We start from the raw sequence: 22,056 nt of genomic DNA on the forward strand, positions 1-22,056 counted from the left end.
GATATTAAACAACAATATTTGACATCAATAGGCCGTTTCCATAATACTTATAACTATGAAAACGACAACAAAAACAGGCAAAACAAAAATTTTTTAGAAAAATGCGAGAAGAAAGTGTCGAAGCCGTTAAAACTATAAGCTTTCTTCTGAAACTTTTTTCTATGATCAAATGAACACTTTATTAAACACAATGGGAACTGTCAGTATCGAGATATTATTTTAAGATTACAGAAGGAACCAAAAATATAAAAAAAATATCCCGAAATTTTTTTTCTAAAATTATAAAAACTCGTGGCTTCGAAATCATAAAACCAACATTGAGAGGATAAAACCGTTAACTATTTTGATTTTGGTTGCAATAAAAGGAAAAGTGATCGCGTCATTATTGAGACTGACTTACAATAGACTGAAATGAGTATAACATCAGTTCAATAACTCCACGAAAAAAAAAACGAAATTCGAAATAAACCTTTTTAATCTCGAATTCCTCCATGGAGGGTGGAGGAGTTTTTTTAATGACACCACTCACAACTCTCTTCGATGATTATATCAATCTGCATAAACTGAATAAACAAAAAAACAGTTTGACTATTTCCTACCACCACTAAATTGGGTCGGAACAAAAAGATATAATTTCATCTTCTCGAGTTAATTCAAAACATTCAGATTTTTTTCACACAGCCATATTTTGATTAACCGATAGCCGATACCTAAACTGCGAGTTTAAGTTTATCCACAATTACCCACGCAGAAGTTCATATCACATATAAAGCAAGCCTTGTTGGCGGGAGTTAAGCTGAATATATTATTTTCATGAAGAAAAATTTACTAGAAAATCAGACTGGCCAATGTAAATAATGACTTGAACAGAGTACTGGCCATCCCAAAAAACATAATGTCTTTAGACTGAATCAGCGCTGATTTGCTCTTCCACCAACCTCCGGGATTTCGCAACAAAAAAGTATATGAATAAAATGTTTGGTGTCCTCTATCGTAATTTTTTGTTTCTCACATGACTGCTGGGTAATTTAATTGAATCAACAGCGTGGAATCTAACATAACCTTCAGAAGTGGGGATACTAAATAAAATTTTTCTCAGCAGTTGGGTTTCCTTTTTTAGCAATACTTTTAGAATAGTCTTTTCTTAGATGAATTTAATAATGCAATGTTCAATTTTTTTCATAAAATAAAATTATTATAACAAAATTAAAGAAGTTCGTTCATAGTGAAAACCATCAACTGATCAGACTGTTGCGATTGAAACCGAGTCTGATCAGAGGTGATTTCGAGCGCACAATAGTCTGATCAGGAGGGACTTTTGAGCGCACAATCGTCTGGACAATGATCTGATTTTGGTCTGATCAGAGGCCATTTCCGTCTAGAAAGGTCTGATCAGAGACAGTTTCGAGAGCACTTCGAGCGCACACGGTGTTTCGAGTCTTATCAGAGGATACTTTCGTCTTGGATGGTCTGATCAGAGGTTACTTTTGTCTGGAACAGTCTGATCGGAGGTCACTTCCGGATGGCACCTCAACCTGGGTTGTTTTCTCATAGTCGCGTCCACGGGTGATGTGTACATGGTGTGATGCTGTAACGGTGGTCACTGGGCATGCTGGTTGCTGGATTACATTACGCTGTAATCCAGAAATGAACACAATTTTTTTATTGATTCTTTTTGAAAGATAGCCCATCAAAAGCTATATTTCTGCACAATAATATAATACATCTGGAGTTTCTATTTTTGTGTAATGTTTTCGTGAAGGTTCACCCCGTGCTGTTTTTATTGATTTTGTTACGACGATCTCTTGATCAAAATTTGGAAATAAGTTGAAAATATGCACTCCCAGCAACTTTCGATTATAAAGATACATCTTGTTTTGATTGCATATTTCTATCGCAGGAAGCTTGGCGTTAAAAATTTCAAGCGTCAAATAGTTGCTGCTCTACTCAAATTTATGTTTGCTATTCTCAACGTAAAAAAGTTGCTTGAAAGAGATTTCAATAAAAATGCCTTTGAGAGTTTTTCAACAGTATGAACATTCCGTTAGCTAATTAACGAGAAATAATACTAAATCAAAACGTGGTTTAGCTAGTTCTAACTTTTCGGTATTGATTATTGACTTACTGTTACTTTTAAGAATTGATATTCCCAACTTTAAATTTGCTCAATTTTGAGCTGAAAATGGTGCCTACAGCTCCATGGTAAACATCAATTTCCCACAAAATAACCATTTTTAATCTCTGCTATTAAGGAAATAATTGGTTGAGCTGCGAAAGGTAGGTGTTGATTTTCATGATAAACGTGGAACATTCAAAAATATGAGTTGGAATTTTTTTTTGTCTCTCCTTTTTGTATTAGTCCCTATTTTGCATTTAATTTTTTTAATGGACGGCTGATTCATTTTTTTTAATTAATAATTAAGTTGTAAAGTTGCGTCAACTTTATTGCGCATATAGGTAATAACTAAAGCTGACAATTGATTAAATAAATTTTGTTAAGATCTCGTTTTGTTAAGGTAAAATGATTTTCACTCATCCGTGTAACTAATTTTTAGTTTTTTATTTGAATTGATCATATAAAAAGGCGTTCCAGCAGAACAAGGCACTTGAAATCGAGCACTTGATGTATTTAACCTGGTACGTTTTCTCGATTAATTTTGCTCAGAATTGTCATTGCTTTTCACGACCTTATTTTAAGATTAGATTTGCAAGCGTATGATGACAGCAGTGACACCGTATTTGTTTGAAAATTGGAAACGTCCCTCAGATCTGTCCCACGATGCCTCTTTTTGAGCAACTGTGGACAACGGTAACACGTGTTTATAAATTATATTCACGCATAACGTCACTGCTTTTTTATACGCCATCAATTTTGTCAACGACTACTCAATTCATCTATAGTTAGAGATGTTTTAATTAGACCGAAATGAAAAAAGACTAAATGCTGATTAATTTCATAAAAAGCTCCTGGTGATACTTTTTGCGGATTAAAAAGACAACTAATAGTTTTGCAACTAACCGTATCATGGCCCACTGGAACACTTATGAATTGGGTCGCAACGAGATAATTTCGAGTACAATAGTCTTCGGCTAATTGAAGAGTTTTTTTTGCGAAGAGTCAAATTCTAATAAACGTGGGTAATAATTGCTACTTTATCCGGATATATGAGTGAAAAAAAATGATGCTTTGTTCACAATTAAAGTATCATTTTTTGATAGTGGACAACAAACAGTGCGTAAAATGGAAATATATTTCGAGGTATTGAACTTCGAATATTCAATTTAAAAATTTTGCAGCAAACTCCGTGTAACGATTAGGGAACACGATTTATAGCTTAAATATAACCAGCCAAAATTATAACATAATCATATTTGGTTAATTGGTTTCTCGCAGATTTCACTCAACAGCAACTACGAAAAACAAGACGTATCAAATTTAAGAAATTTTTACAAAATTCCATCCCCAAGAATTAAGTTGGGTGTGGCCCCATGTATTGAATGCCCAGAAATTTTTGCAGGCAGATATTTCCCTTAAATAAAAAATTACCAATTTAAAAAAAAATCACTCAAAATTTTGAACCAAATTTGAACAGAAACGCACTCAATTGAACGAGTTCAAAGGAATTTTCAAGTTCCCTTTCTTGTCAGATTTCTTTTTGTTTTGGGATTCAAATTTGGTCAAGTAACTCTATGATGCCAGCAATACTTACTCAATGTTATAGCAATACTTAAATTTAATTTAAGATTTGAAAAAAGTAATTATTAAATCCTCTAAATGCTGTCGACATTGGTTCCTTTCAATAACGTTTAAGTTGAATAAACCAGTTCCGATTGTTTTTATATTTACTGTTCAGAAATTTATTGTTTCACCTTTTCCAAAAAATATTTGATGATTTGTTTTATTCAAAAAAAACATAATAGTTGTTTCGAAATAAAAATCTACCACGAAACAGAACCATGTTTCTTTCTCCATTGACACATCAGAACTGTTTTTTATCTGACGTTGCTGTGCGCATCATTCTCTTGTTTACTTGAATACAGTGAAGTCAGTTTACTATCGCATTATTATGAGCTTTCATTAGGTTTATGCGTTTTTAAAATTTTTCTCGATTAAAAGAAGTATATAAACTCTAAATAGAACAATAAGGTATGACATTGTACAAATTTAATTAGCTTGCAACTTCCGGAAATAGAAATTTAGAATATTTTAGGAGGAAAGAAGTATAAAAATTCGAGTCTGGTACTACATATTATTCCCTCCAATTTAACTTTTACGATTCGAAGAGGAGTTATGCTGATCCTTTTTTTAAAACGGTCCAGTTGTTCTGAAACAGGATGTAAAAGTCAATACCACACAAAGCAAAAAATAAAATTTCCTTTTGCTTTTGAACAAAAACTGATAGCGATAAGCGAAGTTGTGTTTTTGTTGATACCAGCGAGAAAGAGAGCAAAAAAGTCTATGTGAAAAAATTTTCGCTCAGAGAGCAAATTATTATTTGATCACGTGAGGCTTGTTCGAAGCAGTTTTTGTTTGTTTTTACTTCACTTTTTGTCTGTAAAGTTGTTTTTCTTAACCCTAATAACAAGTAATTGTACGTTTGGGACCATTTCTGAACATCTCAATTCTATATTAGAGTTATATATGCAATCTTGTGCTATTTTTGGGATTTCGCCGTTCTAGACGTTTTTTAATGTTTTAAGTGTCTGAGATATCCAACAAATATTATGTTGGTATTTGCGCCCTTTCCATTTCACCAGTATCAATTTGTCAGATTGGGTTAATTTTAAGATATTTATTAAGGCTAAATGTGAAGAATTTTGTATCTTGTTTTTTAGGGTTGGTGGTAGTGTTATTTCTACTAAGTGAAAACATTTAAATGATTGAGAGCACATGTTTCATAAAATAAAATCAATTCGTCAATTTTTGTTTTTTTTACTGCTTGCTCAAGTTAAGTAATTTCCAGTGAAAATTGGGCGCTAAATGAATAAGCAGGGTTTATTTTATAAAGTATTTTGTGAACAGTTATCAAAGATTTTTAATAAAAATTTAAGAGAATTTTACTCAAAAATTTAACAAAATTTTTTAAAATTTCCTCCTTAGTTCCTTTCTGTTTTCTGGCTTTATCTCATTTTTGGGATGTATCGTTAGTTACGTTTCCCATTCAATTGAATTTAGATTATTGAACACAATTAAATCGCAGACAAATCTTTTAAACAATGCTTTTTATTGTAAACAATGCTTTCGAGTCGCAACTTATGAAAAGTCTACAAGAAAAACTTTTCAACCTTTGCTCTTCCCTGATAACTTGTGCATGAATGAATTCAGAGTTCAATGACAAAACTGAAGATTTGTGGACTGCATTTTTCCAACAGTTTCGAAAGCAAGATATTGCTATTCCCCACTCTCTTTGATCCCTATCATCGATCCCAACTGTAGCCGAACCAAAATGATTTCTGATGATGAAGCCAGCTTCTCAAACTTGCCACTTTTCTACAAACTTGCCACTTGACTAATTCAAATTACTGCTTGCAGGCTGCATATTATTGATCTCTAGTTCTCCAATTTTTGTAAAACTTCATATCGTCGGGTTAATTATATTTCATTTTCTCAGCTTCATAAATTTATCCTTTTTGGACCTAACGCATTTAAATTTTATAACTAGTTGTTGCTAGTAAGTTGAAAAAAATGATGGCAAGATGACAACAAGTACGATTGCTCATGTCAGAAAATACACAAAAATCAACTATTTTTTAGACTATTGAAACATTTCTTTTAAACTATTAGCTTTTTGGAAAATATTTTAACGTTCTGGCCGTATATGTACAAACACGTCGGTCTTCCATGCAAAGGTACATAGTGTCGGATCAAAGATTTGATAAAAAAATGAAATATTCGAAGAACTAAAATTGATGTCAAATTTCGAAGTCTCTCTATCTACAATCATTATTATACATGTAAAAATTTTTACGATAAATAATAGTGTAATGGTTATTAAATTATAACAAAATTGGTATGCGATAGGTTCACTGTATAATTATTCAGTCGCCAAGAGATGGAAATGAAATTACCGGTTCAAAAAACTGATAATACGGAAAACAGCTAGAGTTATCCATATCTTACCCTGGTCTCAAGCTGGTTCTTAAACTCTTTTCATTAATTGCAATTTTCAGGTAGAGTAGATAACAAATAAACAAACGAACATTGCCAAAACAGAGGACGAAAAAGAAGACAAAATGACTGAGGCAACCGAAACTCCCGTTGTCAGCATTGAAGTACCCGTAAGTTACATTTTCATCTGATTTCCGATCCTGAGGGTCCACCGTGCTTCGCATTCAGTCCACCTCCCCCCCCCCCACCCCCTGCGGATGAGCATGAACAATTACTCCTTGCTTCCGAGAATTTTTAAATCGAGATAAATAATAAAAAGCAGTACTCCGCTGAATTTGACATTGTATCGGAAAACATGGCAACATTGCATTTGAGAAGCTTCAGCTAACCAATTGCAATGAAAACAACTACCTGAAGAAATTTTCACATTTTATATACGAATTAACACGCAAATTGGACCGGTTTTTAGTTGATGCCTAAAAAAATTTATTCTGAATTAATGCTTCCCAAATTATATCCTATGTGAGCAGGCGCATTTACTGTGCTGACGGATCAGCACTGGATTCGAGCCGGCATCTCTTACTTGAAATCTTTTATTAATGGCCTTTACACCAATTGCCTTTTGGCTATCAAAATTGGGCCACTATTGTAATCGCTTCCCAAGCCGGATCCGAATGGTTATCTTGCAAGATTTTGCCAGAATCTGGCAGAATCTTGCAAGACGATGCATCGTCTTGCAAGAATTTCTGCCAGAATCTTGCAAGATCTTGCAAGATAACCATTTTTTGCAAGAATCTTGCAAGATAGCCATTCGTTCTGCCAGAATCTTACAAGATAACCGTTCGTTTTGCAAGAATCTTGCAAGATAGCCGTTTGCAAAAAAAACTTTCTTACACTTGAAAAGACCTTACACTTGGAAAAAAACGCAAAAAACGGTTGCAATATTCGGATGTATACATATTTTGCGCGTCGACAAAAAAGCGAAAGACAATTATTAAAAAAAACATCAGAAAAGTATTAATCTAAGCATCAAATTTTTTGGGCATTGGCAAGAAAAATTAAGCGTAAGGAGCTAAATTAAACGAAATAAAGCTGTTTAAGATGCAAAGAATAATAACATATAAATTTTCCATCAGAAAAGGTAATATAGACGTGTAGTCTTGTAAATCTTGATAAAGTTGAAGGAAAATATTTTTTGATAGTAATTTATTTTGTGTTAACAGTTCTCAAAGGCAGATTTTAATTTGTTTTCTTTAGATAATTAATATTTCCAGATTTAAAATCTATTCAAATTTATTTTTTTTTCTTAAAAAACACGCAACTGATTCTTAAGTAAAATTCTGGTCGAAATGAAATGTGTTGCAAGAATGAGAGCCAATAAGAGGACAGCTCGACCGGAACGAACTTGCAAGAATCTTGCAAGATAACCGTTTTTTCTGCCAGATCTTGCAAGATAACCATTTTTCTGTCAGATCTTGCAAGATAGGCAGTTTTTGCAAGATTCTGGCAGAATCTTGCAAGATAACCATCTGGTCTCGACTGGGTTTTGTGAATAACTTACGTTGGGAGGGGAAATTTCCGGATCTATTCTGTTTCGGCCCCCAGTGTTTTTTATGACCCCAGTTACAAATTATATGTTGTTATATAGCACGTTACTATGTAAGAAAACAGCACGTGCGCCTGGGGGGTCATAAAAAATTTATGCTCACTAAGCTGGGGGGGGGGGGAGAATAGATCCGAATTTCCTTAGGACGATTATGAATTTGTACTATTAAAATAAGATTAAAATTAATTCTTTTGGCTTAGCTTGTTTTGATGCAATGAAAAGGGTTTTCAAGAAGTCGACTAATTCCGTCAGGTTTTGAAATGATTGTTGAGTCGCTTTTTTGTCGGATTTTTTTTTCCAAAATTGATCAAAAGTCAATGTGTCCTCGACAGCTTTTGTTCTCTTTGTTCTTCGAGGTTTCGTTTCTATTTCTCAAGGCTAGTATACGATGAGCAAATATAACTGCTTTTCAAGCTCTGTCAAGCCACCTTTTTGCGCAATTTACATTAGGTTGTTCATCCTCACCCTTCTAACAGCTCAAAAGTTTTTGTTCCCTTTCAGGCACAACAAAAGACTCTACCTGTGCTGAAGCCTGGTTTGAACTGGGTTGGGAAGCAAACGCCAATTGTGGGAGTACCAATTGGATTGGAGTACCTGCTCAAACTGGACCAGGTTACCATCCAGAGAACTCTCGAAACCAACAACGGGGGTATGTGGAGATTTCAATTTTTCTTTAAACCATTGATTTAAGTGTTGTGCGTGCCTAAGAATCGCTGGAACGTTTTCCTAAATTGGTGCAAATTCCGTGAACCTGGAAACCTTTATATAAATTCACATCAAAATCATGAAATGATAGGAAGACGAATTACTTCTCTTGATTATTGTCGTGGTCGATAACACGGGTCAAAGAATTCAATGAGTTGAATTTGAAATTAAATTTTGAACTGAAAATATACAAAAATTAGCTTGTATTTATAGTGGTTATCTATGCGAAAATATACAGAGAAAATTTAGATTAGCTAAAAATATTTTACATGATTGGCATGTGAATAGATCTTACCTCCGAATCCCGGAGGTGATTTTCTATTTTCATCAACATTTCATGAGAATCATATATGGCTTGGGTACAATCGAGTTCATTAGTTGGAGGTCGGTGGATGTTAAAATCAGGTTTCTGTTGGTGGGAGAATTTGCTTCTGACACATGATTGATAGGTCAATAAGATAATGATAGCGCCAAAACAAAATTAGAATTGAGTTTAGTTTTGTGGCAATTACTTATCGAAACAGCAATAAAGTTCTTCAGGTAAGTTCTTCTTTCGTTCTTTGAAACTTTAATAAAGAAAACTTCTAAGTTTCTTGATGTTTCTTTGAAACCATCACTTCCTTCCTCCTTTTTTAAGTTTGTGGGTATAGGTTCTCCAAATCTGTCGGGTTATTTTCTGCTTCTTGTTGATGCTCGTGAAGGCTCTGAGGTTTCGGGTTGTTGGTGCTCTGCAGATGATGTGGCTGCAGAAGCTTCATCTTGAAGTGAAGGTCCGACATCTGTGCTCTGAAGTTGTTGTTTTGATTGAGATATGGTCTCCTCCACTGCTGGTTCAATTTTCACATTGTCCTCGTCTAGTCTCGCAATTTGGTTGTCGCTCACTAGAATAGTCCGTGCTGAGTTTTCGGGCTGTATGAAAGATGTGTTCAAGCCCTTCCTGATGATGAAGGTAGCAGGAACTGTCTTTGTGTTTTCGTTGGCCTTGAATAGAATGGGTTCGCACAAGTCGAAATCTGCTATTGCTGGTAGTCTCACTCTGCGTCCCAACAAGAGTTCAACTGGAGTTTTGCTCCTCGTCTTTGAAGTGTTGCGATGTGTCATCAGTGCCCTTTGCAGGAATGCTCCAAATGACACATTAAGGTTGGGACTCCACGCTTGAAGTGCCCGCTTCACTGTCTGAATTGCTCTTTCAGCTAGTCCATTAGCTCTTGGATGATAGACGGGTGATTCTATTTTCTTAATTCCCAGTGATTCACACCACTGTTTAAGGTCACCACTTACAAATTCGGGACCATTATCAGAAACTAAAGTTTTTGGTATTCCGAATCTTGCAAAGATTTGACTAAGATATATTTTAACGGTTTCTGATGTTCTATTTCCCGCGGGGAAGGCTTCTATCCAACCAGAACCCGCGTCAACAATTACTAAGATATTGCCTTGGTCCTTAACATAACCCCAGTCCATGTGGAGCCGTTTCCAAACGTCGGCTTCTGGCCACGTAGAGACCGTTTTTCCCAGGCTAGGCCTGTTCAATTGACAATTCTTACATTTACTAACAAAGTGTTGAACGTCTTGGGTAATGCCAGGCCACCATGCTATCATTCTGACTGATGCCTCAGTTGCATTCTTTCCGGGATAAATAAATTTAAATCTGAGTTAAATTTAAAATTTAAACTAGGTTTAAAAAACGGCTCAACTCAAATCTAATATTATTTAAAAGAAGGGTATGTGTTCTTGTGCATTAAGAAGCATCAAGGAACAAGCATTCCAGTCAGTGGCTATTCACATACCGGCACATTTCGAGATATCGGATTCTACTCAACAAAATGGCTTTTATTTATATTTTAATTTCCTTAATACCCATTTCACTCATTACAAGTCCTTTCAAATCTCATACGAGACACACTCTAATTTCCCTTATCTTTGATGAAGTACTCATATGCGGTTAAGAAAAATTCGTCATCGAAATCCATTTTGAAACGCGCTGACTCCTGTACTAAGATTACAGAACAAAAATCTCTTTTTCGAATAATTTTACTCGCCTCTTAGGTATTAAGAGGCTGGTCATGAGGACCAGCTTCTTAAAAAATCTGTGGAAACAATAGCCCGTTACTTTGACAGAAGAGTCTATAAATGTTTCTGGTGAAAAGTTGACAATTGTAAGAGAATGTAGATAAAGATTCAATTACATTGTTCTAGACAGTTTGTTAAGTTTTTTTCTCAGTTTTAAGTTGCGGGAACAACCAACTCGTTTTGGTTGCGATAAGGACAAAAGTCAATGTTTTTTCAAGTTTTGCTTCTGACTTGATTGTTGCACGACATGCTCCAGGGGAAAGAGGAGGCCAACTAACACATCACAGACGTTTGACCAGATCGTCGAAGAGGGTGTAACCCAAGTTGCCTAGAAGACCGTTTCGAAAAAAGGTCAAGAAAAAAATTGGGCTAATCAGCCAAAACGCGTGCGAGCGCGGAGACCGGGCGAACGTACGTGCCGTAAGCCGTTTTCACCTTCACCACACGGTGTTGTCCATCTCGTCCAGGGTAGACTTCGAGAACACGTCCAAGGGGCCAAATTCCACGTGGAGTCATATCTTTCAGAATCCAAACAATGACGTTGACTCTCAGTGGTGTTTGACCACTATCGCTCCATTTGGACCTCTTTAACAGTGTCGGAAGATACTCTTTGAAGAGTCGTTTCCAGAAATGGTTGACCATTTGCTGCACATTCTTCCAAGACTTGAAACTGGCGGTTTCTTGGCTGTCGAACTTTCCTGGTGGGAGAGAATTGAACGGTCTGTTAATCAGAAAATTGTTTGGCGTGAGAGGCATTTCATTTTCCGGAAGGTCAGCGACAATCGTTAGTGGTCTGGAGTTCAATATAGCTTCGGTCTCGACCAGAATTGTCCTGAACACATCAAGCGACAATCTTCTGGAGCCTAGAATGATCAAAAGAGTGCGTTTCGCGGTCTGGATCAAGCGCTCCCAAATACCGTCAAAATGAGGTCCATAGGGAGGATTGAACTTCCAGGTTGTGTTCGTTGCTGCCATTGCTTTGTAGATTTTGTCGTTGTCGAGACGTTTCACAGATCTTTTTAGTTCCTCAGATGGACCAATAAATGTCTTGCCATTGTCACTGAGCATTGTTGTTGGCTGACATCTGCGGCTTACAAAACGTCGATAAGCGTTTAGAAAAGTGTCAGTGTTGAGATCGGGACAAGCTAGATGGACACACCTAGTAACCAGGCAAGTGAAGATGAGGCCGTAGTATTTTTCAATCTGTCCTTTGGCATCTTCTATATAAAAGGGTCCAAAAAAGTCGACTCCGCTGTTCGCGAAAGGATACTGAGTAGAGTCTGTCGGAAACCGGCAGGCAGGAAGGGGAGCCATTACAGGTTGAATGTTTTGAGCGGCAAATCGTCTGCAGAGAAAACATCGGTACTTTATACTCAAAAGTGTTTTCCTGAGGCCAATGATGTGGTATCTTTGCTGCACAAGAGCTTTCACTGGCTCTGTTCCTTGATGAACGCAAATGTTGTGCGCATGCTCTATATAGAGTCTCGCTATCTTGTCTTTTGCGTGCAGTATAATCGGAAATTTCTCGACTTCGAGGTTATCTGGCGCAAATTGCAATCTTCCGCATGACCGAAGCATTTCATTGTTGTCCAACATTGGGTTGAGCGAACGGATTTTGCTCTTTGAATCTATCCTGGAACCACGTTTCAGGGCTTGGATTGTTGAGAAGAAGAAATTTTGCTGCGACATTTTGATCAGCCGGTTTCTTGCAAGAATGACGTCTTCTGTTATATACTGCTGATCTTTAGGCCTTTGTTTTCTAATCCGAAAGAGCAAATTGAAGACTGTTGCTAAAGTCATGAGCAACTTGTTCCAAGTTGAGAACCGTGTCGGGTCGATTATTTGCTCCGACAAATTGCGTGAAATTTCATGCGTTGCTAACACATGCTTTGGAGAGTTTTCAGGAGCACTGAGCCTTCTTGTGGAAAGAAATGCTGGCGCTGTTAGCCACTTGGCTGGTATTTCGTCTGGATTGAGACCACGGGTCCCGTGGTCAGCTGGATTTTCTTTGGTGGTAACGTGTTTCCATTGGTAAGCACCAGTTGATGCAAGGATTTCTTTGAGGCGATTCGCAACAAAAACAGGTTGTTTCTTGGTTGTGGATAACCAGTCAAGTACTACTTGACTATCTGTCCAGAGTGTGGAACGAGTAATGTGAAACGATGACTCTTTCATGATGGTTGAAAGGATGCGCACTCCGATGACTGCGGCTTCCAACTCTAATTTGGGTATGCTGATTTGTTTAATTGGAGCAACTTTGCATTTGCCTATTACGTAGCAAGTTTCAACGTCAGTGGCTAAGTTAGGAACTGTTTTCAAGTATGCAACGGCTGCAACTGCTACAGCTGAGGCGTCGACAAATACATGGATTTCATTTTCACTTTCTGGTGAATGGCAACTCTTATTGAGAGTTCTGTTCAATGTCACTTCTGGTGAAGAAAAGTAAAAGTCCAAACTCTTTTGAAGTGGTTTAACTACTTGAGGGGTAATTTGTTCATCCCATTTTTTCCCAAGTTTCCACAGTTCTTGAAGAACTATTTTGAAACGGATCGTTGATGGCGACATTATCCCAATTGGGTCGAAGATCGAGGAGACAAGACTAAAGATCTTACGTTGAGTGTACGCTAAGGCATCTTTTGGGAAATCAGCAAGAGGTTTCATAAGAAAACAGTCTTTCTCAAGATTCCATTTAACACCAAGAACTCGAACAATATCTGTCTGGTTGTCTTTGTCTTCTGGAGGGATTTGGTTTAGAACTATAGCGCTATTTGAAACAAATTTTGTGAGTCGAAACCCACCTGTTTTTAGACAATGTTTTGTTTGAAGAACTGCCTTACAAGCGTCTGTTTCGGTTGCATGTGATTGGATGTAGTCATCCATGTAAAAGTGCTTTCTGACTGCTTTGAGGGCCTCTGGGAAATAATGAATGTTCTCTTTGGCACAATGGTTAAGAACGTATATTGCACACGAAGGCGAGCAATTTGCTCCAAAGATGAGTCTGGTACATTGGTATTGTTGCATCTGATTGTCTGCTAACCAGAGAAATTGAAGAGCCGATTGATCAATCTGATGGATGGCGATTTGCATAAACATGCCTTCGATGTCCGCAAGGACTGCAACGGGATGTTCTCGAAATCTCATCAGGACCCCTAAAAGGTTATTGAGGAGATCGGGTCCTGTGAGAAGGTTTGAATTAAGCGATTGGCCGCGGAATTTTGAAGCGGCATTTGCAACTCGGCGGACTTTTCCTGGCTTGTTGATATTTTCCACAGGATAGTGTGGCAGGTACCAAATTCTGTCTGGTTGAGGATCTTGCATTTCCATCGGTTTGACATAGTTTTTCTCAAGGTCTGTCAAGAGAGTCTTATTGTATGTTTCTTGCAACAAAGGTTTACGCTGAAGGCGTGTGTTCAGGCTTTTGACTTGGTTCAGTGCAGAATAGAAGTTGTTCTCCAACTTTATTTCTGATTTCCAGGGCAGTTTGATTTCATATCTCTCACCATTGTGATTGATAGAGTTCTTCAAAATATCAAGAAACTGTTCTTCTTGCTTTGTGTAAACTTGTTCACGGTCCTTCTGAATGCCATCTGCTTCAATACTCCAGAACTGTTGAACAAGTTCGTCAAGTCCGGGTTCATCTGTTCTGTTTCTTGAGACATTGAAAATAAATTTCTTCTGCTGACTTGGGGGCTGTTGAGTGGTGGCTGAGATACAATTCTCATATTCACCAGCGAGGGTCCAACCAAGTTTAGTTTTCAAACCAAACGGTTGATTTTGATTGCCAGGTATAACATGTGTAGGGTAGGTGAATGCGAATGCGTTAACACCGAGGAGGGCGCCGATTTTGCCATCGGCAATATTTGGGAAATGTATGTGGCGCAAACTGTTGAAGGCATCACAAATTTGATTAAGTTCAAAAATTTTTGCAGCTGCGACATTCAGAGACGGGGTGCTGAACGTTCGAGAGAGTTCAAACGATATTTCAGTTGACTTGTATGGAGTTATTGTGACGGGCTCAACAATTTTTGAGAGGGACATGCTGTTCTCTGTATTGAGAAATTGTAGTGGTACTGACTGTTGAGTTTCACGGGGAAGCTCAAGAAATTCAGCTATGGCGTCCAATACAAAGCTGAATTGGCTACCGGGATCTATGAGGGCGTAGGTATCGAATGCTTTATCCCCCTTGAGGAATGAAACCGGAATAAGCTGCAATTGCTCATACCAATTTTTCGGTGTTTCTGAGCACTGGTTAATGCTGAACGATTGGTTAATTGCATTGCCAGTTAATTTACGTCGTTGCAAGTTTTGATGGCTTTGGTTGTTGAAAGTTTGGCCATAACGGCTGTTGGGGGCTTTGTTTGTTCGACTTTTATGTTGAGATGTATTTGGATTTTGACTTGAATCGTTACTACTAGAAAAAGCTGTTGGATTGCTACCAGAAACAACTTCAGTAGAAAAGGCTGCTGTAGGGCGTTTGATTTGCTTGGCAGGATCATGAAGAGTTGTGTGGTGGAATCCACTGCAAACCTGACATCGTTTTTGCGATGGGCACGATTGTTTATTGCTCAAGCAGTTTGTACACAAATTGCTTTGGCTGACAAGGTTGTATCGATCACCTGGTGAGCACAACTAATACTCAGGGCAAGTGGCAATGCTGTGTTCTTGTTTGCACTTCTCGCAAGATCGTTTTGTGTTAAAAGTTTTATTCGGAACGTTTTGTGAAGTTGACGGTTGTTTCTGCTGAGGCGCAAAGTTCCAATGTTTTCTACTGTTTTCCGCTGATGCGTTGTTGACTGACAATGGGAGGTTGCTTTTGTATGGCTTGGTTTGTAGGTTGTTCGAGTTGACAAACTTTGAGGCTTGAGAACTGATGGTTCTTTGATTGCTTTCTCGACTCACTTTGTCGTAGATTTGAGCTTGGAGCTCTAACCATTGTTGAAAATCGACGAGAGTCGTGTCTGAGCTGAGCTCGGTAAGACAATGTTCAGTCCATTTCAGAACCAAATGATGTGGTGTTTTCTCTTTGGCTTTCTTAATGAGTGTTGTAGACTGGAGGTCTGCTGTAAAGCTAAGGTATTGGAAGGCTTGCACAAGTCTTTTCAAAAATGAGGAAAAGGCAATGAAGCTTTGCTTGTTTTGGAAGTTCATTTGCCAGTTTTCGAGCTGGTTAATGAACGCATTAACAACTATAGTACGATCACCGAAATGTCGGATTAGTTCATTCAGTGCTGTCTGATAATAAGATGGATCGCAGGAGTAAGCATGAATCAAGTCCTTTGCTTTCCCACTTACAGAATTCTGCAAGTAGGTTATACGATGCGTGTCTGTAATGGAAGGGTTGTTGTGAATCATCGTGTTGAAATTATTGATCCACTCGTGAAAATGGATCGGGTCACCATTGAAATTCTGAAGTTTCAAAGGTGGCAATTTGATTGAATGTTTGAAATCAAATTTCCTTTTTCCTGTGTCACATTAGGGTTCGAGTATACTGAGCTTATTTGTTGATTGACAGTGGGAATTAAACTCTGGTTAATTAAAGGCTGGCCTAACTGATTTTGTCCAACAGGATTTAGCGGTTGATTAGTGCACATTGGGGCATGGATCGTGGAAGTTCCTGGAGCTTGAAAGTTCGATGGAGCTTGTGAGCCATGAATAAACTGGTTGTTACACAACTGACTGGGATGTGTGACACATTGTTTAACTGGGAAAGTGCCGGCAATTCTATGTTGAATGTAAACAGGTTGTGGAAATTGCACAGGAGCCGGAATTCCGTTTGATTGTGGAGCTACCTGGTTTGGCAGAAAATTAGGAGCTGCAGGATTTAAGACGGTATTTTGATGCTGTTGTTCCATCAGTGGCACAGTAATTGGAGGGAAACCTGCGGAATGTACCCCAGTTATAGGATTAATACCATGATTGGATTGTAGGCATTTGTTTTCTGCGACTATTTGATCAGTTCTACTTGGGAGATGCGAGGTTCTGTTTGCCACTGTGGGTAAGCAGGGGAGTTTTTGCAGATCACAGTTGACTATCGAGGTATCCACTTGTTCCTATTTGAGTTTGAGAAGGTCCAAAATCCTGTTGCAGATTGGGAAAATTATGGTATAGAGGATTTCTGTTGGCAGTTGAATCCTGATTATTGCTTTGATTTGGCAAGTTTAAATTAAATGTTTTCACCAATACCAAGTTTTGGGCAAATAGACCATCTGCCTGTAATTGAATAGTTGGATCTGCCAAATTGAAGGGGTTTGAAAGTGAGTGATTACCTGAAAGGTTCATATTTTGGAATGGAGGCAAAAGGTTCTGCGACGTGTCAAAGTTGTCACTCAAGTTGATTTGAGCTGTTTCAATATCGCAAACATCTCTATTTACCAGGTTGGAGGCAATTTCAAGTTTCCCTGATCTTGTTGGAGAAGTGAATTCTTGGCTGGTATCTTTGTCAAAGCAGGGAAAAGGATTCGGAGCGTTTGTTTGGTTTTCAAGGTTATTTTTCGATTTTAGAAGACTTTCATGAACTTCCTTTTTAGGATTTCTTTGGTGGGCTTCAAGCACATGCTGAATTTGAAGTCCTGGTTCATTAGATGTTTGTAAAAACAATGATGGTTGTCTTGGCCGTGGTGGTAATGGGGGCGGCTGATTGAAGATGTTACTGCTGGTCTGCTTTTCTTCTATATCGCGCTGATGCTGGATTCGTTCCTTGTCGTCACTGGGCGCAGGTGTTGATTGCCGAGACAAGTTTCTTCTGCTGGAGATCATGCTGACATCATCTCTAATGCGACTGGAAGACTGACTGAGCTGGCCATCGTCGTCCAACAGGTCGACTCGCAGTTCCAGTTCATTGAGGCGAGTTATTAGTGCCGTTTGCCTATTCAATATAGATGATGCAGTGCTTTGATGTGGCTGCTGTCTCATCACTTCCTCTGAGAGTTTCTTGAGCTCTGTTTCCTGGCCTTTGATTTTGTTGATCAACAAAGACAATGATCGGAAACTCTTTTTCTGCTCCACAGTTTTCTCAAGGAGATCGAGCAGTTTTTTCATTGACATTTCTGTCGCTTTGAACATGTTGATGGCCAATTGACATTCAGCGCTGTTCTGCTTCGACATATTGGTGGCTGCTGCTCTGTTGAAGCTGACTGTTGATGCTGTTGGTGATGCAGCTCGTTACTGAAGGTGAAGAACGGCTTTGAGAACCGGAGCGACGCAAATTTTTGATTTGAAAAAAGGGTTGTCTAAGGTTTGAATGCTAATGATCCTAGTTTTTTCCTGTTGAAAAGACCAGCGACGCATTTTTTCTCAAAAAGTGATGTCCTAGAGTGTGTTTTGTGTGCTAAATCTAGCCTTTTGCGCTAAAAACCTAAAAGCTTTTCCGAACGTTCGCGCGTTTTAACCGTTTTTCGTTCAACAGACCTAAATAATTGCTTGTTTTTTCTTAAATTTACACAAGTTTCGTTTAAATAGCTGACTTTAACTGTTTGAAATAGTGTTTGTGGCTACTGTGGTTGATAGGAAAACTGTGCTTTGCTACAATTATGTAGTTGAACCAATACTAGACCAGAACTCAAATAATTGTTACATTAAACTCCTTTTTCTTGAAAACTTCAATAAGCTCCTCTGTTTCTCTCAAATACGAATAAATTACCAAACAGAAAGCTTATAAAGCTACCCAGAAAATTTTTCCTTAGCTCCCTAACCCTAACCAAACACTATGATTAATGAATACCCCTCACAATTTTTGCGAATCAACTTTGAAACCTGTTCTTTTTCTAGGAGTTTATTGTTGTTTTGACGGCTAAAGATAAGCAATTAGCAAAAATGCGATGCGTTTAGGCAACAAGGGCTACAGAAGGGCTACTGAATGCTAGAAAGTTGCAGAGACGAGTCATATTGTGGGAAACTTTAGAATTCTTTCGGAAATTGTCTTTTCCGGGTTTTGCAAAACTTTTCGTTTTCTTCAAAACTGTGTGACTTTATCTGCTCTTTTTCACTCTGTCTTCGTTATTTACAAAACGCATTGACTGTATCAAACTCTCAAAGCTCTCTCCGACAATTAGCGTCTGAGATCTGCCTTTCAGAAAAAAATTGAAAGTAGGAAAAAAGACATCAAAATTTCTGGTGACTACTGGAACCAATTTTCTTTGAAAACTCCTCTTCTGCTGATGGTAACGTCTGAAACCAATAGGGATAAAGGGACTTCGCAGACGGCAACGTCTGAGACCGAGGACTTCTGCAAAAATTTTGGAAGTTTTTTCCAAAAAAAAAATAAAATGGTGTTTATTTTTGTCAAATGAAAGTTTTGATATTTGGTGTGGCGCCTAAAGACTTTCTATTTACTTCCCTAAACAGGTAAAACAATCAAACAGACTGACAATGACTTGTCTTAGGGGTTTGTTTAGTGGTTTATTCGACAATTCAAATGAATATGTAGTCAGAAAATTAACTTGTGTTTTTTGAATTTTCTGATTTCAAAAAATTTTTTCTGACATTTCTTTTTGATATGATACTGATTCGATATATCGATGCAAATATCTTTCTGCTTGATTACGAATTATTTCAAGAGAGTGGTTTAATGTTTTTTTCCGCAATTCAAGCGGATATGTAGTCAGAAAACTAAATTGCGTTTTTTGAATTTTCTGAATTCAAAAAATTTTCTCTGACATTTCTTATTTATATGATACTGATTGGATATATCGATGCACATAGCTTTCTGTTTGGTTACAAACCAATTCAAACGAGTGGTTTAATAGTTTTTTCCTTAATTGAAACGGATATGTACTCAGAAAACTAAATTGTGTTTTTTGAATTTTCTGAATTCAAAAAATTTTCTCCGACATTTCCTATTTATATGATACTGATTGGATATATCGATGCAAATAGCTTTCTCCTTGATTACAAACCAATTCAGAAGAGTGGTTTAATAGTTTTTTCCGCAATTGAAACGGATAGGTAGTCAGAAAACTAAATTGTATTTTTTGAATTTTCTGAATTCAAAAAATTTTCTCCGACATTTCTTATTTATATGATACTGATTGGATATATCGATGCAAATAGCTTTCTGTTTGATTACAAACCAATTCAAAAGAGTGGTTTAATAGTTTTTTCCGCAATTGAAACGGATAAGTAGTCAGAAAACTAAATTGTGTTTTTTGAATTTTCTGATTTAAGGAACTTTTCTCTGATTTTTGTGTTTTTCTTTTCGCAGATTTTTCTTTAAAAATGAGAAAATTGCCTTTACTCGCTTTGAAAATAATGAAACTAGTCAAGGTTTATGAATCGAGGTGTTATAGTAACAAATAAGGTTTTTTTGGGGGACAAATATCAATTTTGGAGGCTTTTTGTCGAAAAAAAAATTTTGGATGGCTCTAACCGGGGAACAGGACATCAGAGGTAACGTCTGCGACCTCGGGCGGACTTCTGCTGGTGACGTCTGAAACCAGTAAAAAAACTAGATCCTCTCGTCGGGGTGACGTTTGTAACCCAAACTTGGCTTCGTCGCTGAAAAAATTGCTTGTCTTTTTTTTTGTGTGTCTTTTCTGTGTCTTTTCTGTGTCTTTTCTGTGTCTTTTCTTTGTCTTGACCGGCTCCCAGCTTTCGGGTTCCGTTTACTGTGCTAGGCACTTGATGGTTGCACTGACCGCTGATGCTCTCTTCAGTGCGTCGCACAAGTTGTGGAACAAAGAAATTATTTGCCGGTAACAGGGGAGACTTTTGTCCTCAAAATTGTTTTGGGGAAAGAAGGTTTTGTTCTTTGAACGAGGGGTAAACCATAAAATGTAAGAGAATGTAGATAAAGATTCAATTACATTGTTCTAGACAGTTTGTTAAGTTTTTTTCTCAGTTTTAAGTTGCGGGAACAACCAACTCGTTTTGGTTGCGATAAGGACAAAAGTCAATGTTTTTTCAAGTTTTGCTTCTGAATTGATTGTTGCACGACAACAATGAAAAATGCACTGAAATACTGAGAATTTTTTTCTCGACAAAAACCTGAATTACAAAGAAGAAGTGAATGAAGTATTTCAAAAAATAGCATGTAGACTAAGAGCGTTTTCTGCAATTAAGAGCTCTTTCCTAGTTCATACCAGATTTAAATATATGAATGCGCTAGTTGTAGTGATTTCCACTACAGTGCTGCTCTATTGAGTGAAATGTAGGGTCCCCTTCTAATTTCAGTTGAGAAACAACTAAACTGGGCGATAAAGTCTTGCTCAAACAGAATAAACAGGACTCAGCTCATGATTTAAAATTACAGAATTAAATACTTCTATTTTAATGCATTTAAAGAATTAAAGAAGCCACTAACTTGCACAAAGTTTTATCGAATAGACCTCCAGCTTTCAAAAAATTAGTGATTCCTACACTGCAGTACCAAATAACACAAGAACATTTTTCCTCCATTTCGACCTCATATACTAATCAAATTACCCTAAAAATGTTTTTTTGCCAGAACTTTGGAATCTACCTTCATCTGAGCTATAGGAATGACTTCATCCTATCTAATCCAATTATCAAAAATCTTAAATTTCGAACTGCGAAAAACCGTCCATCACTTTAAGCAACCACAAACTTCTTATAACATATGTTATGGGGGTCAACCATGAAGTGACTTTAAAATCAATTATTATTCATGTAAAATACGTTTTTCTACCTCTAAATTATTTTAAGCTTTTTATTTATCTTACTCGCCCTTTGACATTGTAATTATATCTGTCATTGGAATTCAAGTCCAATAACTACATAGGAACGCTCAGTAAGGTGGAATTCAATTGAAAATAAAGCAGTACGTCCAGAGCATTTGAAAAAACATTCTGTTTAAAACGCTGGGATATCTATTAAAGTTCTCTAATAGGTGTTCAACTTTTTGGAAACAATTTTTCGATAACCAACACAAACCTTATCGTAAATCAGCATTATAGGCGTTGCCATGTGTGACTTGTCACGTGTTGGCGCCAGTTAAAATCAGCTACAAAAGCCATCAGACAGCACGAAATAACTTTTGAAAATGAAAAAAACTTTTGAAAACGAAAAAAAAATTTCAAAACACAAAAATGGTCAAAACTGAGAAATTTTACAAGTTTTGACCAAAAACTTCTCCGACCCCCCATTTTGGGAAGGGAAAACCTGAGGAACTCAAGATTATAGCACACAGTTTGAGTAACCACTAAGCTTTTAATGGACCCAACGAACGTTCTGGCATCAGTCCCACGAGTGTGGCTAATAGCTCTTATATGGTGCAAAATAGACTTTTTTGATGTTTTGCCCTTTATTGTTAAACTTCCTAATTTATTCATTTTATGAGTCCTTAGGTGATCATTGAAGATCAAATACTCTTCATTTAAGTCATTTAGAGCAACTTAATAACCATCCGTGGTTGTGTCAACAAGAGTAAATTTTGCAGAAATTTGACATTTAATATTTAAACAATGACTTAAATCACTTTACTTTATTAACCAATCAGAAACGAGTAGCAATGATGCTACAAATCATATTTATTTGATTTTTTACCTTAACCCAATTGTTTGAATAGTGAAACCAAATTGTTTTTAGAATTTTTAGAAACCGTTACCAA

General features: G+C 37.1%; 1 protein-coding gene across 1 annotated transcript in view; it reads left to right on the plus strand.

Moving 5' to 3' along the window:
- Nucleotides 1-2,192: 2,192 nt before the first annotated feature.
- The window catches only part of LOC142337026 (phospholipid scramblase 2-like), a 34,817-nt gene continuing 14,953 nt past the window's right edge, over nucleotides 2,193-22,056 (plus strand). The window contains exons 1-3 of the mRNA XM_075386063.1: nucleotides 2,193-2,277; nucleotides 6,172-6,279; nucleotides 8,217-8,364. Of these exons, the coding sequence (XP_075242178.1) occupies nucleotides 6,235-6,279; nucleotides 8,217-8,364 (193 nt within the window). The 5' untranslated portion in view covers nucleotides 2,193-2,277; nucleotides 6,172-6,234. The remainder of the gene's footprint in view (nucleotides 2,278-6,171; nucleotides 6,280-8,216; nucleotides 8,365-22,056) is intronic.

Source organism: Convolutriloba macropyga, chromosome 3 (assembly GCF_964194025.1).
Source record: "Convolutriloba macropyga chromosome 3, txConMacr16.3, whole genome shotgun sequence".
NCBI classification, from domain to species: Eukaryota; Metazoa; Xenacoelomorpha; order Acoela; family Convolutidae; genus Convolutriloba; species Convolutriloba macropyga.